General features: G+C 43.9%; 1 protein-coding gene across 3 annotated transcripts in view; it reads left to right on the top strand.

The window, feature by feature from the left end:
• Nucleotides 1-23015, top strand: part of ACTN1 (actinin alpha 1) — a 118082-nt gene that overhangs the window by 57947 nt on the left and 37120 nt on the right. For all 3 annotated transcript variants that reach the window (XM_077262945.1, XM_077262943.1, XM_077262950.1), the window contains exons 3-8: nucleotides 1416-1535; nucleotides 6165-6251; nucleotides 7357-7444; nucleotides 7598-7676; nucleotides 11413-11494; nucleotides 19912-19997. In XM_077262945.1, coding sequence (XP_077119060.1) covers nucleotides 1416-1535; nucleotides 6165-6251; nucleotides 7357-7444; nucleotides 7598-7676; nucleotides 11413-11494; nucleotides 19912-19997 — 542 coding nt within the window. The remainder of the gene's footprint in view (nucleotides 1-1415; nucleotides 1536-6164; nucleotides 6252-7356; nucleotides 7445-7597; nucleotides 7677-11412; nucleotides 11495-19911; nucleotides 19998-23015) is intronic.

Genomic DNA, 23015 nt, shown 5'->3' with positions numbered 1-23015 from the left:
AATAAGTTTTATTCTTATATTTAAAAGTACAACACTTATAAAAAATCTTTCTAAGAATAAAGGTACTATCAATTAGGGCCAATGCAGGGTTACACATAAAGACACAAATGTATATACACAATAGTGGGGGCTATTGCCCTCTGTCACCCTACTTGACAGCGGAGGTTGACATCCTAATAGTCACGATACCTCAAAAAAGCGTTTTAAAAATTGGCCACAAATACCAGATATTATACCGGGAGGCGGTTCGAAGCGTCCTGTATGAATCTTCCAACGGCCGTCACTCATCTCTTCAGGGCCGATGGTCCCCGCCCCCTGAGTGCTGTTATCGTCTGAAATCCGGCGCCTGCGCTGTGCGTGCCTGCCTGGGGCCTGCGCAGTGTTCATTGTCAGTGCGGCCACCTGAATCCCCCGCCCCGCACTGTTATTCATTATGCACAGTGCGGGGCTGGGGTTCCTGGGCATGCGCACTGCGCTGTTTAGACGCTCCCCAGCTCTGACGCTCCCCCGCCTTCCCAGGAACCCCAGCCCCGCACTGTGCATAATGAATAACAGTGCGGGGCGGGGGATTCAGCTACAGTGTGGCCGCACTGACAATGAACACTGCGCAGGCCCCAGGCAGGCACGCACAGCGCAGGGGCCGGATTTCAGAAGATAACAGCGCTCAGGGGGCGGGGACCATCGCCCCTGAAGAGAAGAGTGACGGCCGTTGGAAGATTCATACAGGACGCTTCGAACCGCCTCCCGGTATAATATCTGGTATGTGTGGCCAGTTTTTAAAATGCTTTTTTGAGGTAATAAATGAATCAAAAACTAAAAGAGCCACCTTGTTAGACTGCAGCATTACTGCTGCACAAGGTGGCTCTTTTAGTTTAGAACGGCTGGGGGGGGGGTGACAGTGGCCCTTTAACTTATTGGTAGTTAGCCACGGAGTACGTAAAAAAAAAGTCAGCAGGACTTCACCCCAAACTATTTCTAGGCGCATGTAGCTCTTTTGAAGACAAATCCAGCAATACCTTTACATGATCAGTTTGTTCCTCCGTTACTGCGAAATCAACATTTGAATTGATATGCAAATAAATATGGTAGATCTGAAGCCTTTGTCACTCCAGCCCTATTCCCCGCTCAGCATCTTCTCCTACTTGACTGATCGCTCCTTTCGCTGAAGTCGCCCAGCATAGAGGCTGTCAGTCAAGCTTCAGTGTCTTACTATTCTAAATCAAGGAGGAGGTGGTGCTGGACAGGGAATAGAGCTGGAGTGACAGAGGCTTCAGAACTTCATTTGGTTTAGTCTGTGAGGCTTACACTAGGACATTGTCCAAGACAGAAGAGGCCTATATGTGCAGCTAGCCTGTGGTGTATGGGAGCTTTACACTCCGCTTACTAAATAATACTTTTTTTTTATGTCTCCACAGGGGAACGTTTACCCAAACCTGAACGAGGCAAAATGCGAGTACACAAGATCTCCAATGTCAACAAAGCTCTGGACTTTATTGCCAGTAAAGGGGTAAAACTGGTGTCCATAGGTGCAGAAGGTGGGATATTTCTTTTTCTTCTATTATTTTTCTCCTATTTAATATTGGCTTACAGGCTTGTCCCCTTTCAGAAAACAATGGGCTATAAGCTGCGATTAATTTGACAAACCAAATTGAGTATTCCGTGCCCTGCCCGGGTGTTGGATCTCTGCACCAACTCCCGATTTGTAGGAGGCATCTTGATAAGCCAAGCAGAATATGGAGTGTGGGGGACCAGTCCTTTCCTCGCCCTCCTGAAATATTTTATTGTGTGCATGTTTCCAGAAACTATAGCAGCCGTATCTGATAAGACATTCCTCATTGTATCGCCAACTTGATTTGTTCTTGCCCGTAACCTAACATTTATAGTGTCCTGGGGAAGTGCAAAGTATATTCATTATCAGGGCTGTATGTGTTGAAAGGTGTTTTAACTATTTCTTTTCCTGGTTGAATGTATTGAAAAGGTTATTCCCAGAATAAAAAGTTATCCCCTATCGAGCTCAGCCAAGCGCTGTCTTGAATGAAGCGAGGAGCGCATGTTTGACCTCCACCCCATTCATGGTCCATTCATGGGAGCCTTCTACTGCAGCCAGTGTATGGGCTTGGGGGAGGACTAGCGGCAGCGACTATTGATGGTATATGGGCCTGTTATTTTTCAGATGCTCTTCATATGTTACCTGAAGACTTGCAAAATATGAAATGCATGTCTCTAAGAACTATCAAATCTGTATTAATGCTAAGTGAGAAGGACAGGAGAGCAGCCATCTCTGTCCAGTTTGGGAAATCACTCACTTCTAGGGCTTGTTTGAATCGGACGAGTGCCATTTGTGGTTTTCAGGGATAGCACTCATCCTCGTATTATTCTATGGGGCTATGCACATGTCTGATTCTTTCCTTGGACCGAGTGGTCAGAGGGGAAAAAAAATCTCAACGTGCTCAGTTTGGACCTCATTTAGATGACATCCAATAATGGAAAAGGTGGAGAATTTTTTTTTCTCCATCACCAAGAAAATTGTATCCCACATTGATCAGAATCTGATTATCATGATCAGACCGTTTTTCTCAGATGGAGAGAAAACGGCGGCGTGACTTGGACTTACTCCAATAAGACCTCATTCAGACGTCCATGTGTCATATGTGTTCTGTCCTAGATTTTCACAGATTATAATGCGTTCGGGTTCTATAATGCTGTTCAGAATTCTTTTTTTTATATATATATTTGCCAGCAAGTACAATAATGCCTAGAACATAGAACCTGTGAATTTATCACATCGCTCTGATTACAGGTGATAATTGTGTGTTGCTGGATTCCCAGTAGTGATGAGTGAGTATACTCGCTGCTCGGCTGGTCTCCGAGAATTTGACTGCTCGGAGATTTTGTTTTCCTTGCACAGCTGGATGATTTACAGCTGCTAGCCAGCCTGAATACATGTGGGGGTTGCCTGGTTGTTAGAGAATCCCCACATGTAATCAAGCTGTCCAGTAGCCACAAATGATCCAGCTGCGGCAAGGAAAACTAAATCTCCGAGCAGTCATAAATACTCGGAGACCATCCGACGTGCGATTATACTCACTCATCACTAATTCCCAGTCATTTACACATTGAAAAGCCCAATCGCTTCATTAGGGACACAGGAACCATGAGTTAATGTGCTGCCTCCTGGAGGCTAACGCTCAGAATGTATCTTAGAAAAAAAGCGGACTCTTCCTCCCCGGGCTACACCTGGGCTGAAAACACCCAGCTATTCAGTTAGTACAGAACCAAGTCCCACCCAAACAAGGAAGGGTGCTGTGTTCAGAATAACGGCTAAGGTCTGTTTCACACGTCCTGATATTTCCGCTACTGGAAAAAACGGTAGCGGAGATATCGGTGTCCGTCTGTCTGTGTATGTAATACTGGTGGCACATGTGTGGCAACCGTGTGCCACATCAGTATCACACGCATCAGCACCAGTGAATCAGCGATACCATGAGCGTGCTGAAGACGCTCACGTCATTATCCCCTGCTCTGCTGTTGATCAGCGCAACCAGGCAAGAATGAGTTATATTCAAGTAATAACAGTGAGAGCAGGTGGCGGCTACATCTGCTGCCACTAATAACAGTGAGAGCAGTGTGTGGCTGATGAGAGTATTCTTCGGCCGATGCCTCCCTAATAAATAAATAAAAAACTGCGTGGGTTCCCCTGTATTTTCTATAACCAGCCAGGCAAAACTGACGTCTGGATACAGCAACCCTCAGCTGTTAGCTTCAGCAAGATTGGTTATCAAGAATAGAGGGGTCTTCTTGCTTTTTTTTTTTAAATTGTTTAAACAAATAATTTTAAAAAAACGATGTGGGGTCCCCCCATTTTTGACAATCAGATATCTGTGGGCTGGTATTCTCAGGCTGGTAAGGGGCCATGGATATTGACTCCCCCACCTAAAAACAGCAGCCCGCAGCCACCCAGAAAAGGCACATCTGTTAGATGCACCAGCTCATTAACTCTACCCGACTCTTCCCACTTGCCCTGTAGTGGTGGCAAGTGGGGTTTATATTTGTGGGGTTGATGTCACCTTTGTATTGTCTGGTGACATGAAGCCCACGGCTTAGTAATGGAGAGGCGTCTATGAGACACCTATCCATTACTAATCATATAGTTACATGGTAAATAAGAACACAGCCAGAATAAAGTCCTTTATTAGAAATTAAATGAAACTTTTCCATTTTTATTTAAATATAACAATCACAGTTACTGTAAAGTGCTGCGGAATCTGTTGGCACTATATAAATACAATTATTATTATTATACTCACCTAATGCCCATTCCATTGAATCTCTCGTCTCCTGTAATAAAACAAAGATAAAAAAAACAATATTTCTCACCTGTCCGTCCTTCATTCTCACACCATAATCCATGTCTGGGGAATAAATAGTTTTTAACCTGAACGGTGCCAAGATGCAACTGTCTAGGTTAAGAACCACTGATGAATGAGCTGCTGCATGCGCAGCTTCAGTGGCTGGTGGTGACATCATCGAGGCTGAGGCTGTGTTCCCAGCCGGGCTAAACTGCGGTGACCTGAGCACCGTGGGAAAAGTCACTGAGTTCACCGCAGTTCAGTTCAGTGACTCACCGCAGATCACTGTGATAATCTTGGCACCGTCCTGGTTGAAAAATATTTATCCCCCAGACATAGTTTAAAGCGTGGGACAGAACGACTAACAGGTAAGGGATATTGTTGTTTTTTTTATTTTTGTTTTATTACAGGAGGCGAGGGATTCGGTGCAATTAGGCTTTAGGTGAGTATAACTGTGTGTTGTTACTTTTAATTAAAAATGGAAAACTATTAAGTTTTATTTTTAATAAAGGACTGTATTCTGCCTGTGTCTTTATTTACCATATAACTATAGGATTAGTAATGGACAGGGGTCGAATAGACGCCTCTCTATTACTAAGCCGTGGGCTTGATGTCACCAGACAATACACTGGTAACATCAACCCCACAAATATGAACCCCATTTGCCATCACTACAGGGCAAGTGGGAAGAGCCGGGCAAAGCGCCAGAATTGATTCATCTAATAGATGTGCCTTTTCTCGGGTCTGTGGGCTGCTATTTTTAGTCTGAAGGGGTCAATATCCATGGCTTTTTACCAGCCTGAGAATACCAGCCCCCAGCTGTCAGCTTTAGCAAGGCTGGTTGTCAAAAATTGTTGGGAACCCAAGCCATTATTTTTAAATTATTTAAATAATTAAAAACAAAAAAACAGCGTGGGAACCCCTCTATTCGTGATAACCAGCCTTGCTAAAGCCGACAGCTGAGGGTTGCAGCCCCCAGTTGTCAGTTTTGCCTGGCTGGTTATAGAAAATGCAGAGGAACCCACACTGTATTTGTTTAATTTATATATTTATTTATAGAGCAGACGACGGGTGATGAATACTCCCTTCAGCCGGAACCTGCTCTCACTGTTATTAGCGGTAGCAGGTGTAGGGCCTGCTGTCGCTGTTATCAGTTGAACATATGTCTCCTCATTCTCCCCTGCTCACACTGATCGCCAGAAGAGCAGGGGAGAATGATGAGAGCCGTCTTCAGCACTCGGCGCCGGGAAACAGCACCAACTGTACCGCTGCTTCTCAGGCACCAGTACTTGTCACTTGAATGGGTCTATGAATGTAAGTGTGTCCGGTACGTGTGAGAGAGGCATAAGAGAAAGAGATTTTACCAGAAATCTTTATTTTGCAGACTCCCTGAAGAAATGCTACCAATGTCTTATCTATACTAATGAATTACATGATAGAATGGTCGGGGTAGGTTTGGCGTTTATGACCCTTCCTCCATGTTGGGTCTATAGGAATATAGCATGGCTATAGACAGGCAATACCTGTTGGCTGACAATTGTGAGCCCCAAATACCCTGTAAGCAAGCACTTAAGCACAGAACATGCTAAAATCAGTCTCTGCATCATACAGTGCAAAACCTTTACAATAGACTTTATGTCCACATCGATCAATCAAATTCCAACCTTCAGTTTTTCATTACTGATTAAAAAAGTGTTGAATGAATATCTTGGGCCGTGTATTATCACGTTAGAGGCTAGTGACCCTTTCTTCTATTTCAGTATCAGATTTCATCTCTAGTTCTCCATGCTTAATTAACTTTTTATTTATTTTCAGAAATTGTGGATGGTAATGCTAAAATGACCCTAGGAATGATTTGGACCATTATCCTCCGTTTTGCTATACAAGACATTTCCGTTGAAGGTAATTTATCTCTTCCCCAATACATGTTATGTCTGTGTTTCCCACATGGCAAGAGCGTAACTGTGGGGGTCGCAGAGTTTGCGGATTTATTTGGCCGTCCCCTCTGCAGTAGGAGAACACCGCCACTACCGTAAAAGAGATATGATGGTTGGCCAGGTAGGTCTTAGGAAGCAGAATAAAATGACACGTTGATATCTGCGATCCGATGTCTTATTCCAGAGAAATCCACATTTTTCTTATATGTAAATTGGCTGTTAAGATCTATGGGCCGGACACAGATCTCACTGAGACTTTGCCTCCAGAGATTATTTTAACACCTCGTGACTGGGCTATTTACCTTCTTTTTTTCCCATCTCCCCTTTTTCCAGCAGCCCTACTTTTTTTTTTTTCTGTCCACATAGTCATATGAGGGCTTGTTTTTTTCCGGGTACAAGTTGTACTCTTGAATAACACCATTAATTTTATCATGTGATGCACTGGCTAGTCGGAAAAAAATTCCAAGTGTGTTGAAATTGCAAAGACCCGTAACTTAAATATTTTAAAATTTTTGGCATCTGGGGGCTGTATGAGGCCTTATGTTTTGCGCCCTGAGCTGGTTTTTACTGATACCATTTTGGGGTAGATACAATGTTTTGATTGCCTCGTATTGCAGTGTTCCGGCAGCCAAAACAAAATTTAAATCGGCGTTTCGCGATACGCTTTTTATCGATTTGATTAATTTATTTTCTATTTTCATAGATCGTACTCTTCTGAGCACAGAAGAAGCAAACAAGGGGAGGGGGGTGATTTTTATTTTTTTTTTCCATCTTTTTAAAAATCTTTTTTGTTCTCCACTTTTTTGTGTATTTAATAGTCCCCTTAGGGGACTTGAAGCTGCGATTGTCTGAACGTTGTGCTGTGTATAGCAGAAATCATGATCTCCTGTGAATACCGGCCACATGTTGGCTTTCAAAGGAGTATAATGACAGGCACGAGGGTCTTCAGCTAGCTCCTGGCCGTCATGGTAACCCCCTGCGATCATGCTACGGAAATCCTGATTCTGTTCATGATAATAATGCTATTTGTGAAGCTATCCTCTTATCTATTTGCATCATTGCTTTCATAGAAACATCTGCCAAAGAAGGCCTGCTACTCTGGTGTCAAAGGAAGACTGCTCCCTACAAGAATGTGAATATACAGAACTTCCACATCAGGTGAGGAACCTGTATACACCATACCTTGTATGTTTATAAGAGTACTGTATTTCTGAAAAAATAATCTCTCTAATAAATCCTTTCCTAGTGCTCTCTGTGCAATGTATTATCTTGTCAGAATTCTAAGAAGCCTTCATATATTTTTTCTTACAGCTGGAAAGATGGACTTGGCTTTTGCGCTCTTATTCATAGGCATCGTCCAGAGCTTATCGATTATGGCAAGTTACGGAAGGTAGCTAGATTTATCATATAATGCTGATATTCAAGGACTACATTTATTTCAGACTTAAGGGGTATTTTAAAATTTGGAAGTAATTTCCTATCCATATAAAAGGGGATAACTTCCCCATCACTGCTGGGATTTGCACCGATCTCAAGATCTGGGGCTCTTCTGTGAATGGAGCCATGTTCAGTCACGCGCACCTCCTCCCAATTCATTCTTCATGTCACTGTTGGACATAGAGTGCAGCTCTTGACTCACCATCGGCACTCTCATGAGAGCGAATGGCATGATCTACATCTGTTCCGTTCACTTGAGAAGAGCCTCAGTTCTTGGGATTGGAGGAGGTCCAAACTTTCAGGAAATGATCTCCGTTTCCATGGATAGTGTATAACTTCCAAACTTGAGATACCCCCCCCCCCCCCTTCCCTCCTTTAAATATATGAGAGTTAAAGGAAGGTGGCCATTCAATTTGGGAGGCTGAATTCTTAGCTAGCCGAAAGCTGCTGTTCAGCTACCCTCCCATATATATGTATGATTAGTTTGGCAAAACATGCATGAATTTTCAATGGGGAGAGGGAAGTAAGCTGCTGTCAGAACTGTCTGGCTGTGGCTAATCTCAAAAGGAGCTGGCATAATCTGTGCAAGAAGATTCTTGAGATTCCCCCCCAATGCACTTATCCCTCTGAAATCGGTTGGCTTAACTGACTCTTGTGTGTAGTGGCCTTTGGACTCTTTATCTGCTTTGTGGGTCCCATGTATAATGACAACCAGAAAGTCAGCTCTGGTTTTGTTGAACATTGGATAGCAACAGTGGTTGATGGACGTCATTGACTTATCGGGGTTACAATTGTAGTGTCTGTTGCTCTTATATCAAGAATAGCGCTACCTGTGACCAACCTGTCCAAAGAGCCACTGATTTAAACACGCCATAGGGTTATCATTAATCTCTTTATCCAACATGTCTACTCCAAATAAATGTATCTTTGGAATGCTGGAAACAAATGGGTTAAATCCGCATTGCTGTCATAGGACGATGAGAAGATCGAAATCCAAAGTATGCGGTTTACTAGTCAACGCGTTTCGAGGTGTCAAACTTCATCAAGACAAGCCACTGTGATCACCATGGTTTGTCCTGATGAAGACGTTTAAAACTTCGAAATGCATTAACTAGTAAACCGCATACTTAGGAATTCTGTCTTCTCATCGTCCTTTGACAGCAGTGCAGGTTTTTTTAACCCATTAGTTTCCAGCTTTCCATGTTTCTTCCTTGCGGGTCTACAGTAGCCTAAAGGTACCGTCACACTCAGCAACTTAACAACGATAACGATAGCGATCCGTGACGTTGCAGCGTCCTGGATAGCGATCTCGTTGTGTTTGACACGTAGCAGCGATCTGGATCCCACTGTGATATCGCTGGTCAGAGCTAGAAGTCCAGAACTTTATTTTGTCGCTGATCACCCGCTGTCATCGCTGGATCGGCGTGTGTGACGCCGATCCAGCAATGTGTTCACTTGTAACCAGGGTATATATCGGGTTACTAAGCGCAGGGCCGCGCTTAGTAACCCGATATTTACCCTGGTTACCATTGTAAAAGTTAAAAAAAAAAAAACCAGTACATACTCACATTCTGATGTCTGTCACGTCCCCCGGCGTCCACAGGGTTACGCGCTGCTGCCGAGAGCTTCCTGCACTGACTGTGTCAGCGCCGGTCGTAAAGCAGAGCACAGCGGTGACGTCACCGCTGTGCTCTGCTTTACTGCCGGCACTGACACATTCAGTGCAGGAAGCTCTGAGCAGCAGCGCGTAACCCTGTGGACGCCGGGGGACGTGACAGACATCAGAATGTGAGTATGTACTGTTCTTTTTTTTTTTTTTTTTTTTTTGTTTACTTTTACAATGGTAACCAGGGTAAATATCGGGTTACAAATCGCGGCCCTGCACTTAGTAACCCGATGTTTACCCTGGTTACCCAGGTGCTGCAGGGGGACTTTGGCATCGTTGAAGACCGTTTCAACGATGCCGAAGTCGTTCCCCTGATCGTTGGTCGCTGGAGAGAGCTGTCTGTGTGACAGCTCCCCAGCGACCACACAACGACTTACCAACGATCACGGCCAGGTCGTATCGCTGGTCGTGATCGTTGGGAAGTCGTTTAGTGTAACGGTACCTTAAGTGTTTTCAATGGTTGTGAGCACACAACATGATCGGATGAGCACGACCGTGTATCTTCTATCCAGATAAGACACTATTGTTGTTTTTGTCCTTCCAGCTTTTACCACAAAAAAGTGAATCTTTGTCAAAGTTCAGGTTTTAGGAAATTTGCATATATATTGCACTCAGTGATGGATTGTATGTGAAGTGCAGTCCTGCTTTTGTAGATGTGTTAAAATAATCCATTGCGGTAGGTTTTCACTATTTTTGAAAAATGCATTAGTTTACATGATTGCGATAAAACAAAATTTCGGAAAAAAAAAATTGTGCGCACAGTATAATAAAGTTTTCCAGAAATGTGGCATACTGTCCACTTTTATTATGTTGCAATAGATGATATCTTGCATTAGGATACAGAGAAGATATATATCTTGGTACCGTGTTAGCCAGTGGATAGAAAAATATTTAGAATTGAGAGTCCTCAGTGGTTGATACCTTTTAGTGGCTAAAGGTACCGTCACACTAAACGACATCGCTAGCGATCTGTGACGTTGCAGCGTCCTCGCTAGCGATATCGTTTAGTTTGACAGGCAGCAGCGATCAGGATCCTGCTGTGATGTCGCTGAATAAAGTTCAGAACTTTATTTGGTCGTCCGATCGCCGTGTATCGTTGTGTTTGACAGCAAAAGCAACGATACCAGCGATATTTTACACTGGTAACCAGGGTAAACATCGGGTTACTAAGCGCAGGGCCGCGCTTAGTAACCCGATGTTTACCCTGGTTACCAGCGTAAAATGTAAAAAAAACAAACAGTACATACTCACATGCGTCCCCCGGCGTCCGCTTCCCACACTGACTGAGCGCCACAAAGTGAAATTGAAAGCACAGCACAGCGGTGACGTCACCGCTGTGCCCTGCTACTGCCGGCGCTCAGTCATTGCAGGAAGTGAACGCCGGCGGACGCATGTAAGTATGTACTGTTTGTTTTTTTTACATTTTACGCTGGTAACCAGGGTAAACATCGGGTTACTAAGCGCGGCCCTGCGCTTAGCAACCCGATGTTTACCCTGGTTACCCGGGGACCTCGGCATCGTTGGTCGCTGGAGAGCGGTCTGTGTGACAGCTCCCCAGCGATCAAACAGCGACGCTGCAGCGATCGGCATCGTTGTCGCTATCGCTGCAGCGTCGCTTAGTGTGACGGTACCTTAACTGAAAAGATGGTAACAAATTGCAAGCTTTCGAGACTACACAGGTCTCTTCATCAGGCAAAGACTAATACAAATTCTTGCAATTTGTTACCATCTTTTTAGTTAGCCATTAAAAGGTATCAGCTACTGAGGACTCTCAATTCTAAATATCTTGCATTAATAAATTTGACATTAACTATTTATTTATTTATTTATACTAAAACCCATGCCCCTTTTTCTATACACTGGTACAAAAGTGCTAAACCCATAATCTGTTTGGATGGATTTTTGCTTTGTTAATCTTGAAACATTTTCAATATTGTGTAATATTCTTGTAAATGAGCGCGGTAGGACTGTGGAGAATATTTTATGGAAAATCTTTTGCTGAAAATGATTTCTCTTGTTCTAGGATGATCCATACACAAACCTGAACACTGCATTTGATGTCGCCGAGAGGTTCCTGGACATTCCTAAGATGTTGGACGCTGAAGGTAATTTCCTCTCTATTCTACTGCAATATAGTTAATCATTATTTTATACAGGCCTAACCAGTAAAGTATCTTCTTTTTTTCTCTCTCTCTCTCTTTGTACCTCCTGTCTGCTCAATAAGTCATCACTGAGTGCATTAAATTCATATGAAACTGTGAAGTGTAAGCGCTGATCATCTGGGGTTTTGGTCCCACCACCAAGAGTGATTCTGATTGTCTGTCCACAATGTAGAACACGTACATAACTATGGTGTAATTGTATCATAAAACCTTTGTTCTCATTTTACACAAAAGGACATGTTATCCCTAAGACTTAGGTGGTTTTTGGATCAACCCATAAGTTAAAGACGCTACTGGCTCCAAATGGGGTTCTATAGGGGTTTATATTGCTGTCCTAGCTTATTCTCATTCTACTGGGTTGAGGAAGTGAAACAAAGGAAATGGAGTGTTGGTGCATTAATATACTCCCCAATCACCATCTTCACCGTTTTTCAGAGCTGTACCACTCCCCTTCTGGGTCATGTGGCTCCTATTGCTTCTTGAGGGCTCACACTGCCTTCTATGTGTGAATCGGAGGTCCGTCTCCAATGTAAGTCTATGGTGCGTCAGAACTGGGCACATTGTATTAGCGACTTCTCGGCTCACACTCAGGCCCACATTCATTAAGACCTGTGATCTTCTTAGAATCATAGAATGTTAGAGTTGGGAGGGACCTCCAGGGTCGTCGTGTCCAACCCCCTTCTCAATGCAGGAGTCACTAAACCATCCCAGACAGATGTCTGTCCAGTGTCTGTTTGAAGGCTTCCATTGAAGGAGAACTCGTCACTAGAATCTGAATTTGCCATATTAGTATCCTATTTGTGCCGAATTTGTGTGGTGTTTGGCTTCGAACATGTTTGTTCATTTCTACTTCCATTGACTCCACTCATGTTCGGCTAATATTGCAAAAACAGTATTCATCGCCGATCATAATCGAAACCAAATTTAGAAAAATTAGCTCAACTCTACTCCCCACCTCTCTCTTCTCGCCGGTGTTAATGAGAGCGCGTTTTGGAGTCAGATGCTCCTGATTCATTAACCCCTTTCTACAATTTGACGTAATATCCCGTCCATGGGACCTGGGCCTTAATTCCCAGGGACAGGATAGTACGTTATACGCAATCAGCCGCGCTCACGGGTGGAGCTGATTTTCACAGCTGACACCCGGGGCTAAGTGCCAGGAGCGGTCATGGACTGCTCCCAGCACTTCAACCGCTGGAAAACTGCAATCAAACAAGATCGCAGCGTTCCGGTGCCATAGCGAAGCATCGCACAGGGAGGGGGCTCCCTGCATGCTTCCCTGAGACCCTCAGAACAACGTGAAGTGATCGCGTTGTTCTGAGGGTCTCCTCTAGGCAGGCCCCTGGATCCAAGATGGCCGCAGGTTCCTTTCGCGTCCTGCAGGGAGGTGGCTTGTCAGTGCCTGCTGAGAGCAGGCGCCGGCAAGCCTTCTTCACTCCCTGTCAGATCGCTGATCTGACATAGTGCTGTGCAAAGAGTCAGATCAGCGATCTGACTTTATACAGTGATGTCCCACCCTGGGACAGTGTAAAAAAGTAAAGAAAAAAAAGATATACTGTGTAAAAATATATATTTTTTTAAATTCCTAAATAAAAAATAAATATTGTTCCAATAAATACATTTCTTTATGCAAATAATAAAAAAAACAATAAAAGTACACATTTAGTATCGCCGCGTCCGTAACGACCCGACCTATAAAACTGCCCCACTAGTTAACCCCTTCAGTGAACACCTTAAAAAAAATAAACAAGGCAAAAAACAATGCTTTATCATACTGCCGAACAAAAAGTGGTATAACACGCGATCAAAAAGACACATATAAATAACCATGGTACTGCTGAAAACATCATCGTGTCTCGCAAAAAACGAGCTGCCATACAGCATCATCAGTGAAATAATAAAAAAGTTATAGCCCTCAGAATAAAGCAATGCAAAAATAATAGCGCCGAAACACAAAAAAAATATAAATGAGGTATTGCTGTAATCGTACTAATCCGAAGAATAAAACTGCTTTATCCATTTTACCACACCCTGAGCGGTATAAACTCACCCCCCACCACCACCACAAAAGAAATTCATGAATTGCTGGTTTTTATTCATTCTGCCTCCCAAAAATCATAATTTTAAAGCGTTTTAAAATGTCGTGTGCCCGAAAATTGTACCAATGAATACGTCAACTCGTCTTGCAAAAAACAAGACCTCACATGACTCTGTGGGCCAAAATATTGAAAAATTATTGCTCTCAAAATATGTTGATGCAAAAACAATTTTTTGCAATAATATAGTTTAGTGTGTGACAGCTGCCAAGCATAATAACCCGCTAAAAACCCCGCTATAAGTAGTAAATCAAACCCCACTTTATCATCCCCTTAGTTAGTGAAAAATAATAAAATAAAAGAAAAGTATTTATTTCCATTTTCCCGTTAGGGTTGGGGCTATAGTTAGGGTCAGGGTTGGGGCTATAGTTAGGGTTAGGGTTGGGGTTAAAGTTAGGGTTATGGCTGGGGCTAAAGTTGGGGTTAGGGTTTGGTTTACGGTTGGGGTTAAGGTTTTGTTTACGGTTGGGATTAGGGTTAGGGGTGTCTTTAGGGTTAGGGTTAGGGGTGTGTTGGAGTTAGGGTTGTGTTGGGCTTATGGGTGTGGTTAGGGTTAGGGGCGTGTTTGGGTTAGGGGTGTGGTTAGGGTTATAGTTGGGGTTCGGGTAAGGGGTGTGTTTGGGTTAGGGTTGGAGTTAGAATTGGGGGGTTCCATTGTTTAGGCACATCAGGGGCTCTCCAAATGTGACATCGCGTCCGATCTCAATTCCAGCCAATCGTGTGTTGAAAAAGTAAAACGGCGCTCCTTCCCTTCCGAGCTCTGCCGTGCGCACAAACAGTGGTGTACCCCCATATATGGGGTATCCGCATACTCAGGACACATTGCTCAACAACTTTTGTGGTCCAATTTCTTCTGTTACCCTTGGGAAAATAAAACAAATTGGATCTGAAGTAAATTTTTTGTATAAAAAAAAAAGTTAACTTAATTTTTTTTAAACATTCCAAAAATTCCTGTGAAGCGCCTGAAGGGTTAATAAACGTCATGAATGTGGTTTTGCGCACCTTCAGGGGTAGAGTTTTTAGAATGGTGACTCTTGGGAATTTTCTATCATAGACCTCTCAAAGTGACTTCAAATGTGAGGTGGTCCCTAAAAAAAAAAATGTTGTAAAAATGAGAAATCACTGGTCAACTTTTAACCCTTATAACTCCCTAACAAAAAAAAAAAATTTGGTTCCAAAATTGTGCTGATGTAAAGTAGACATGTGGGAAATGTTACTTAAGTATTTTGTGTGACCGATCTCTGTGATTTAAGGGCAAGAAAATTCAGAGTTGGAAAATTGCGAAATGTACCAAATTTTCGCCAAATTTCCGTTTTTTTTTTCACAAATAAACGCAGGTAATATCAAAGAAATTTTGCCACTAACGTGAAGTAAAATGTCACGAGAAAACATTGTCAGGCCACATTCACACTTTGCGGCGTCCCTCTGCGGGTTCTCCCGCAGCGGAATTGATAAATCTGCAGGGCAAAACCGCTGCGGTTATCCCTGCAGATTTATCGCGGTTTGTTTTGCAATTTCCGCTGCGGGATTACTCCTATACTATTGATGCTGCATATGCAGCAATATGCAGCATCAATAGTAATGTTAAAAATAATAAAAATTGGTTATACTCACCCTCCGATGTCCGGATCTCCTCGGCGCTGCACGCGGCGCTCCAGTTCCAAAGATGCTGTGCCGAGAAGGACCTTCGTGACGTCACGGTCATGTGACCCGGGCGTCATCACAGTCATGTGATCGCGACGTCACCGCAGGTCCTGTTCGCACAGCAACTCTGACCGGCCGGACGCGGGCAGCGCTGAGACGTGAGTATAACATGATTTTTTATTTTTATTCTTTTTTTTACCCCAAATATGGTTCCCAGGGCCTGGAGGAGAGTCTCCTCTCCTCCACTCCGGGTACCACCCGCACATTAACCGCTTACTTCCCGCAACGTGGGCACAGCCCCATGCGGGAAGTAAGCGGTTCAATGCATTCCTATGGGTGCAGAATCGCAGCGATTCTGCACAAAGAAGTGACATGCTGCGGGTTGTAAACCGCTGCGTTTCTGCGCGGTTTTTCCCGCAGCATGTGCACAGCGGTTTGCGGTTTCCATAGGGTTTACATGTAAATGGAAGCGCTATGGAAACTACTGTGGACCCGCAGCATCAAAATCGCTGCGGTTCCGCGGTAAAAACCACAAAGTGTGAACATTGCCTCAGAATCACCGGGATCCATTGAAGCGTTCCAGAGTTATAACCTCATAAAGGGACAGTGGTCAGAATTGTAAAAATTGGCCTTGTCATTAACGTGCAAACCACCCTGGGGAGTAAAGGGGTTAAGATGTGCTGGTCTCTTAATGAATCTCATATGACGAGAGGCATCACGTGCCACAACTCATCATTAATTAGACGAGCCTTGGCGTCACGCCTCCCCTGCCTTCCAATTACTCCAGAAGTCTGGCAAAATTACTGTAACTAATCGAGGCCATAGAGTTCAGTGTGAGCCGGCAAGTTAGAAAACCACCCAGAAAAGGAGAGGCACTGGTAACCAGGGAAGACGGCGATAGCGTTCATTTTCGTGGAACGTAGAAGTCTATAAAATGGTTTGTACTTGGCGTTGCTAGCTGGTCCATTGTTTATGGCACATCACGTGTGTTTGGCAATTTAGTGACACATTCATTTTTTCAGTTTTTTTGGCTGCCAGGTTTTTGGGCCCACTGCTGTAATACACTGGACCTTCTATAGGAGCGGATATGCAGCTGACAGATCTGATACTGGTTAGGCAGTCCTCCTACATGTCTCCCATTGTATTAGTAACATATTGGCAAGCACTTCTTTTTTTAAACCCCCACCCCCCAAAAAACAATCTTTCCTGTTGAAGACCTGGAACAAAAAATCCTTATGTCTTAGTGACACCCAAGAGTCAGCCACTTTCTTCTCTATGTTGTAGTCGGGATATAAAGGGAACCTGTTGCTAACGTGATTAAACAGCCAAACAGCCACCCCCTGGTATAGTTCTCGGAAAATCATCCTAACCATGCCCCAGCTCATATCCTCTGATTTACTATGAGGGGGGAATAGTTTGTAAATGGCACAGACTGCTCACCAATAGCCTGGCTGCACTGTTGGCTATGCACGTTGCCCTCGTAATTGGCATGCCCACTGAGTTTCTATTGTTCTGACTGCAGAAGCAGAGTTGGACCCTAATCTAGGCAATATTGGCATGGTATCACCAGGGCACCATAACTATTGAGCACACAAGAAGTGCCCAGATGACCAGTATTCCTCCAATAATACATCCATGTTGCATCCTGACAATAGCTCATTAAAGGGTTGTATCCTGATTGCCGGGGGAATGAGTGCTGGAATCCCCAACGATCCCAAGATTGGGGCCTTGGAACCCCCAAGAACAGGGCTTGGCGGTGAATGGAGCAGTGGTGCATAGGAGTGGCCTCCACTCCATTCATTGTCTATGGGACTGCCGGAGCATAGTACTCAGCAGGGGGGTTGAGTAACCCATTAATGGAAAGTTCTGAAAAATCGCTTCAGTAGCATATTTTATTTTATTGACCTTGTGTTTAACCTGAATAGCATAATGATATTGAATCCCGTCTTGCTCTTTTTCTTTATCCTTATTGCATTGTTTAGTATTACTGTACAACAGCATAGGGCAGAAATGTATGTCCTAAATTTGGGGTGCATTTATACTAGCCAATTATTGGGAATAACAGTTCCTTTGAACTTGCTTCCGGATAATCATAGTCTAAACTGGCTACTAATCATCCGACAGACGAGCAAAATTCTCGATTGTCGTGTGAAAAGGATTTTTAAGTTTCAAAATCCTCTTGCCCCCTCCACTTCCTCAGAAATACATACCTCTTCCTCCCTTCTGTGGGCGCTGCATTCCGGGATCTTCTGCACATGTGTAGGCGAGTCACTGTGACCTCTGGTGTGTGTGCCGATAATGTACTCTCCCCACTTCCTCCCTGCACTGTCATCGCTAGGAACTATGTGTACATGGCAATGACTATGCAGGGAGGAAGTGGGGAGGGCACCTTACGGGCGCGCACACCGGAGGTCACTGGTGCCTGTGCAAAACATCCCTGAAAGCAATGCCCACAGAAGGGGGGATGAGGCATGTATTTCTGAGAAGGTGCAGGATTCCAGGGCCGTAACTAATGTGCATTGGACGGGGGTAGTATTGTAATGAGGAGAGGAGGCAGGGATTTCTTCCAGGCACCGCACTCCCTGTTCTTGTTTTTAAATATTTTTGTGTTTTGTTCTAATGGTGTCAAATAAAATATTTGGAATTTTATGTGATTTTTCTCTAATCATTTCAAGTAGTTTTTTTGGTTGAATAACCGCATTCCCTGGAGCCTGGAAGAAATCATTAACATGTAGACAGAATATAGCATTTCTTCACAACAAGACCATTAATATGAGGCATACAGGTAAGACTAGTGTAACATTTCGATGACCTGTATGCCCATATTAATAGGTCATATATGTCCCGGGGGGTGACCGATTCCCTTTAACACAGCATGTCGGCTAGTCTAAATGCAGCAGTCCTGGATACACATATGGCTGGTGCTACCAATGTGGCATCCGTCTACTGCGGGAGTGAGAGGCTCGGGGGTTAGGGGGTATCCTGGAAAGTGTTGGTGCCTAATTAAAGCTTGTAGTTGAAGTTTACATAAAATATGGGGCAATCACTTCTCTGCTCGGGGCATGTTTGTGAGTAATGGGATCAGGATGCTGAAGGTGAAGACATGCCGTGATTACAATGACTTTTCTGCTCCAGGACTTCTAATGCTTTTGTTTCTAAGCAGTTCAGTCAGATGATGTGTAGCGACTGCATCATGTCAGTGTGAACATGTACCACACTACATTCACCCTCAGGCCCTGAGCACATAGTGCATGCTTCTTATCAGGAGGGCATTATGTGGATCTCATCTTCTCAGTTTGTGAAGCAATTAGGTGGTCAACATAAATGTCTGCTTTAATAAAAGCATCAGTTTTTCCACCTAAAAGATCCAAAAATACCTCAAAGTCCCGGAGAATACCCTCTTGTGTGAAACCTTTTCTTTTAAAAGGGGGTTGTGCACAGCGGTCAATCCCACTTAGATGGTTTCCCCCCCAAAACTGACTGATCATGGGGAGGCAACATTCAGTTTACCTGCAGTGCTGTCATCAGTGAAATTGGTTGTCCGGTGAAAACAAATTGTCACCTATCGGCGGCATAGGAACGGGTGGGGATTGACTCCTGGCGCCTGCAAGGATCGGCAGAATGAGGAACTTTTGTCCTTGCTAGAATGGAGCTGCAAAACTCCTGCTCGCCCGCTGCTCTATTCACTCCCTATTGGGCTTCCGCTCGGCTTTTTTCATCCGCCCCATAGAGAACAAATGGAGCGACTGTCGTGCGTCCGACCTCCTGTTTCATTTTATATCGTGGATAAAACTTGTGCTGATGATCTGCGCTGGATGAATGAAATAGAACAGAAAGGTCTTCACACAAGAGGCAACAGAAAGGCCGACATTTCAGGTTGTAAGTTAGTTTCTGTGCACCCCAAAAAGTTTGCAGTAGTTTGCTTTTAAAAAGAACTTGTCAGTATGATTTTGTAATATACAGTAAAGACATGGCTGTAATACTGATTTCATTGATACCTTTTGTGAAGAAATCGGCTTTGTGGTTCATCTTTAATCAACATTTGAAGTTTTCTGCTACTTAGATTTTGGTGCACAGGGGCCGGACTGTGCACCGGGTGTTCTTCTCCCTGTCTGTGATTCCCCGACTCCTTCGCTGCCTCTTGTCTGTAAAAGACGGATCACTGCTGAGATTTCATACAGAGGAGGCCGGTCATTTAAAGATTGGGGGCAGATAGAGAGTCAGGGACTCACAGACAGGGAAGAGAAGACCCAGTGCACAGTCCGGCCCCTGTGCACCGAAATCTAATAAGCAGAAAACTATAAATGGTGATTAAAGAAGAACCACAAAGCCAATTTCCTCACCAAAGGTATCAATTTAATCAGCATTACAGCCATGGATTTACGATCTATTAGAAAATCATGCTAACGGGCTCTTTAACATTATCCATTACACTGTTGGCCAACTGCTGTATCAGATCTATTTTGCTCTATTTATCAAATAATGTGGATCGTGAGGTTCAATGTTCCATTCACAATCGCTGTTTACATCTGCTACATTGTGTTTTGTCATTGTTTTTACATTTGACCGTGTTTCCATCTCATTTACTGAATCAACATGCTTTAAACCTTTTCTTGACAGACATTGTTGGGACGGCTCGCCCTGATGAGAAGGCCATCATGACCTACGTTTCTAGCTTCTATCACGCCTTTTCAGGAGCCCAGAAGGTATCCCAGGGTTCCAGTATCTCTCCAATCAGCACATTGTTCCTGTCGCTAATGTGCAACTCTTTCTCCCTTTCTCTGTTTTTAGCACTGGGATATCCTTCCTCTTTCTTTGGTTTCTTTGGGATGTTCAGGATAGTCACTAAGCACAAATATTCTTTCCTCCAGTACATCCTAGTTTATCATGTCTCTATAGCCACTAATAAGCTCCTAATTTCAGATTATAATTGGGAATTGTTCTGTTAATCTATTACGGTCTCTATATGGTAATATTATATGAGCGTTGTATGGTTGTATTTACATGTGTGTTATCAGGGCAGTTTCTAGCCCAAAAATGACACAGGGCGAGAGTAGGAAATTTCTCCCCCCCCCCCCCCCCCCCGGCACCGAAAATAATAAACATTATTTTTGTGGGCTTGAGTAATAAATAGAGAGCAGGCTTGTATCTTCCCTTTTTTTAATAAATTATAATTTGCCTTTAACTTATATAGAACTTGGGGAAAAGGGACAAGTATGCTAATTATTAACGGTGAGAACAAAGTTGTAGGTAAATAATATCTATTAATTATTTTGGAAACAGATCCTAAAAATTGTAGGTTGCAGATTTATGAGAAACTGACTCTTCTAGATTTAGCCGCTGCAAAAGCATTAATAGCTTCCGAATAATTCAGCTTTTCTGCCAGTTCATTTTCTAATTCCAGGTCACATTTACTAATCTCTTCTAAAAGGAGATTGGCGAGACTTTCCCCAGATGTATCAGTAGCAGGACGATAGCCAATAAAATGTTCCTTTATTGCTACGTGATCATCATCTATATCAACAAATCTTAAGGTGTATGACAACTGTTCAGTGTGACCTGCATCTTGTGTGCAGTCCAACATTATTGAAAAATACTTAGATCTTTTGGCTTTTTCTAGAATACATTTCTTCACCTGAGAGGCCATCAAGCAGATAATTTCATTTTGAATTAAATTTCCACAGTAATGTGTATGGATTTCCTGGGAAGTAATTCGTTTTAAATGATCTCTCATTACTGGTTCAAATTTTCCAAGAAGCTCTATAAGCCCAAGGAAATGTCCATTATTTGGTGTAAACAATGTATTTGACGATCCTCGAAAAGCTAAATTATTGGTTGCCAGGTATACAGTTACTGCCATAACTCTTTCCAACACTTCTCGCCTGGGTGAGGATGCCACCAGACTGCCAAAGATGAGGTAAGTCAGCTGGGCCCCCTCCCGGGTTTCATGCTGTGGGGCATGCCAAATCAGCATGCCCCAAGGGTGGTTGGGGGGGGGGCAGGTGTGGGGGTCCCCATCCAAAAAAAAAGGCTAGCCCAACCCATCCCATCCCTCAGACCCCCTCACCTGTTCAGTGTGTCAGTGCCCTCTGCCCTCTGAGTCTGAGCGCGCTCAGACTGCTAAATGGGGCTGCTGGGAAGGGAAGGACTAATCCATAGGCAGGGGGTGGGCATTTTTGCTATACTGCTACCACTGTCAGACTAGACTGCAGCCTGTCCTGTCCAGCATTGAAATTGGCAACAGCCAGGCAGCCTAGTCTGACAGTGATAGTGTGTGTGCTTAGCTCTTTGATCACTGTCTCAGGGAGCGCCCGTGCTCAGCCGAGAGCGCGGCGCCCCTGCTATCAGTGTGGGAGTGGCCGAGCTGCCTCATCCTGGCTGTTCATTCTCGCTGTTCATCCAGCGCGGAGCGGAGGTGAGTCATACCTCCCAACTTTTGAAGATGGGAAAGAGGGACAAAGTTTGCGGCGCGCTTTGCGCGCCGCGGCAAATTTTAGGCCACGCCTCTGACCACACCCATTCATAATTAGTCACACCCATATCCACATCCCAACCACACCCATTTAGCACTGCCGATCACACTGTTTCATATACAATAATTATAAACAAAAAAATATGGCCACACAGTGCCCCATACTGTATAATGGCCACACATGATGCTCCATACTGTATAATGAACACACATGACGCTCCATACTGTATAATGGCCACACATGATGCTCCATACTGTATAATGAACACACATGATGCTCCATACTGTATGACCGCACATGATGCTCCATACTGTATAATGACCGCACATGATGCTCCATACTGTATAATGACCCCACATGATGCTCCATACTGTATAATGGCCGCACATGATGCTCCATACTGTATAATGAACACACATGATGCTCCATACTGTATGACCGCAAATGATGCTCCATACTGTATAATGACCGCACATGATGCTCCAGACTGTATAATGACCGCACATGATGCTCCATACTGTATAATGACCCCACATGATGCTCCATACTGTATAATGACCGCACATGATGCTCCATACTGTATAATGACCGCACATGATGCTCCATACTGTATGACCGCAAATGATGCTCCATACTGTATAATGACCGCACATGATGCTCCAGACTGTATAATGACCGCACATGATGCTCCAGACTGTATAATGACCGCACATGATGCTCCAGACTGTATAATGACCGCACATGATGCTCCAGACTGTATAATGACCGCACATGATGCTCCAGACTGTATAATGACCGCACATGATGCTCCAGACTGTATAATGACCGCACATGATGCTCCATACTGTATAATGGCCGCACATGATGCTCCATACTGTATAATGGCCACACATGATGCTCCATACTGTATAATGGCCGCACATGATGCTCCATACTGTATAATGGCCACACATGATGCTCCATACTGTATAATGACCGCACATGATGCTCCATACTGTATAATGACCGCACATGATGCTCCATACTGTACAATGACCGCACATGATGCTCCATATTGTATAATGACCGCACATGATGCTCCATACTGTATAATGACCGCACATGATGCTCCATACTGTATAATGAATGCACATGATGCTCCATACTGTATGACCGCAAATGATGCTCCATACTGTATAATGACCGCACATGATGCTCCAGACTGTATAATGACCGCACATGATGCTCCAGACTGTATAATGACCGCACATG

This window comes from Ranitomeya variabilis, chromosome 1 (genome assembly GCF_051348905.1).
Source record: "Ranitomeya variabilis isolate aRanVar5 chromosome 1, aRanVar5.hap1, whole genome shotgun sequence".
Taxonomy (NCBI): Eukaryota; Metazoa; Chordata; class Amphibia; order Anura; family Dendrobatidae; genus Ranitomeya; species Ranitomeya variabilis.
This window is presented reverse-complemented; position numbering and strand designations above follow the sequence as displayed.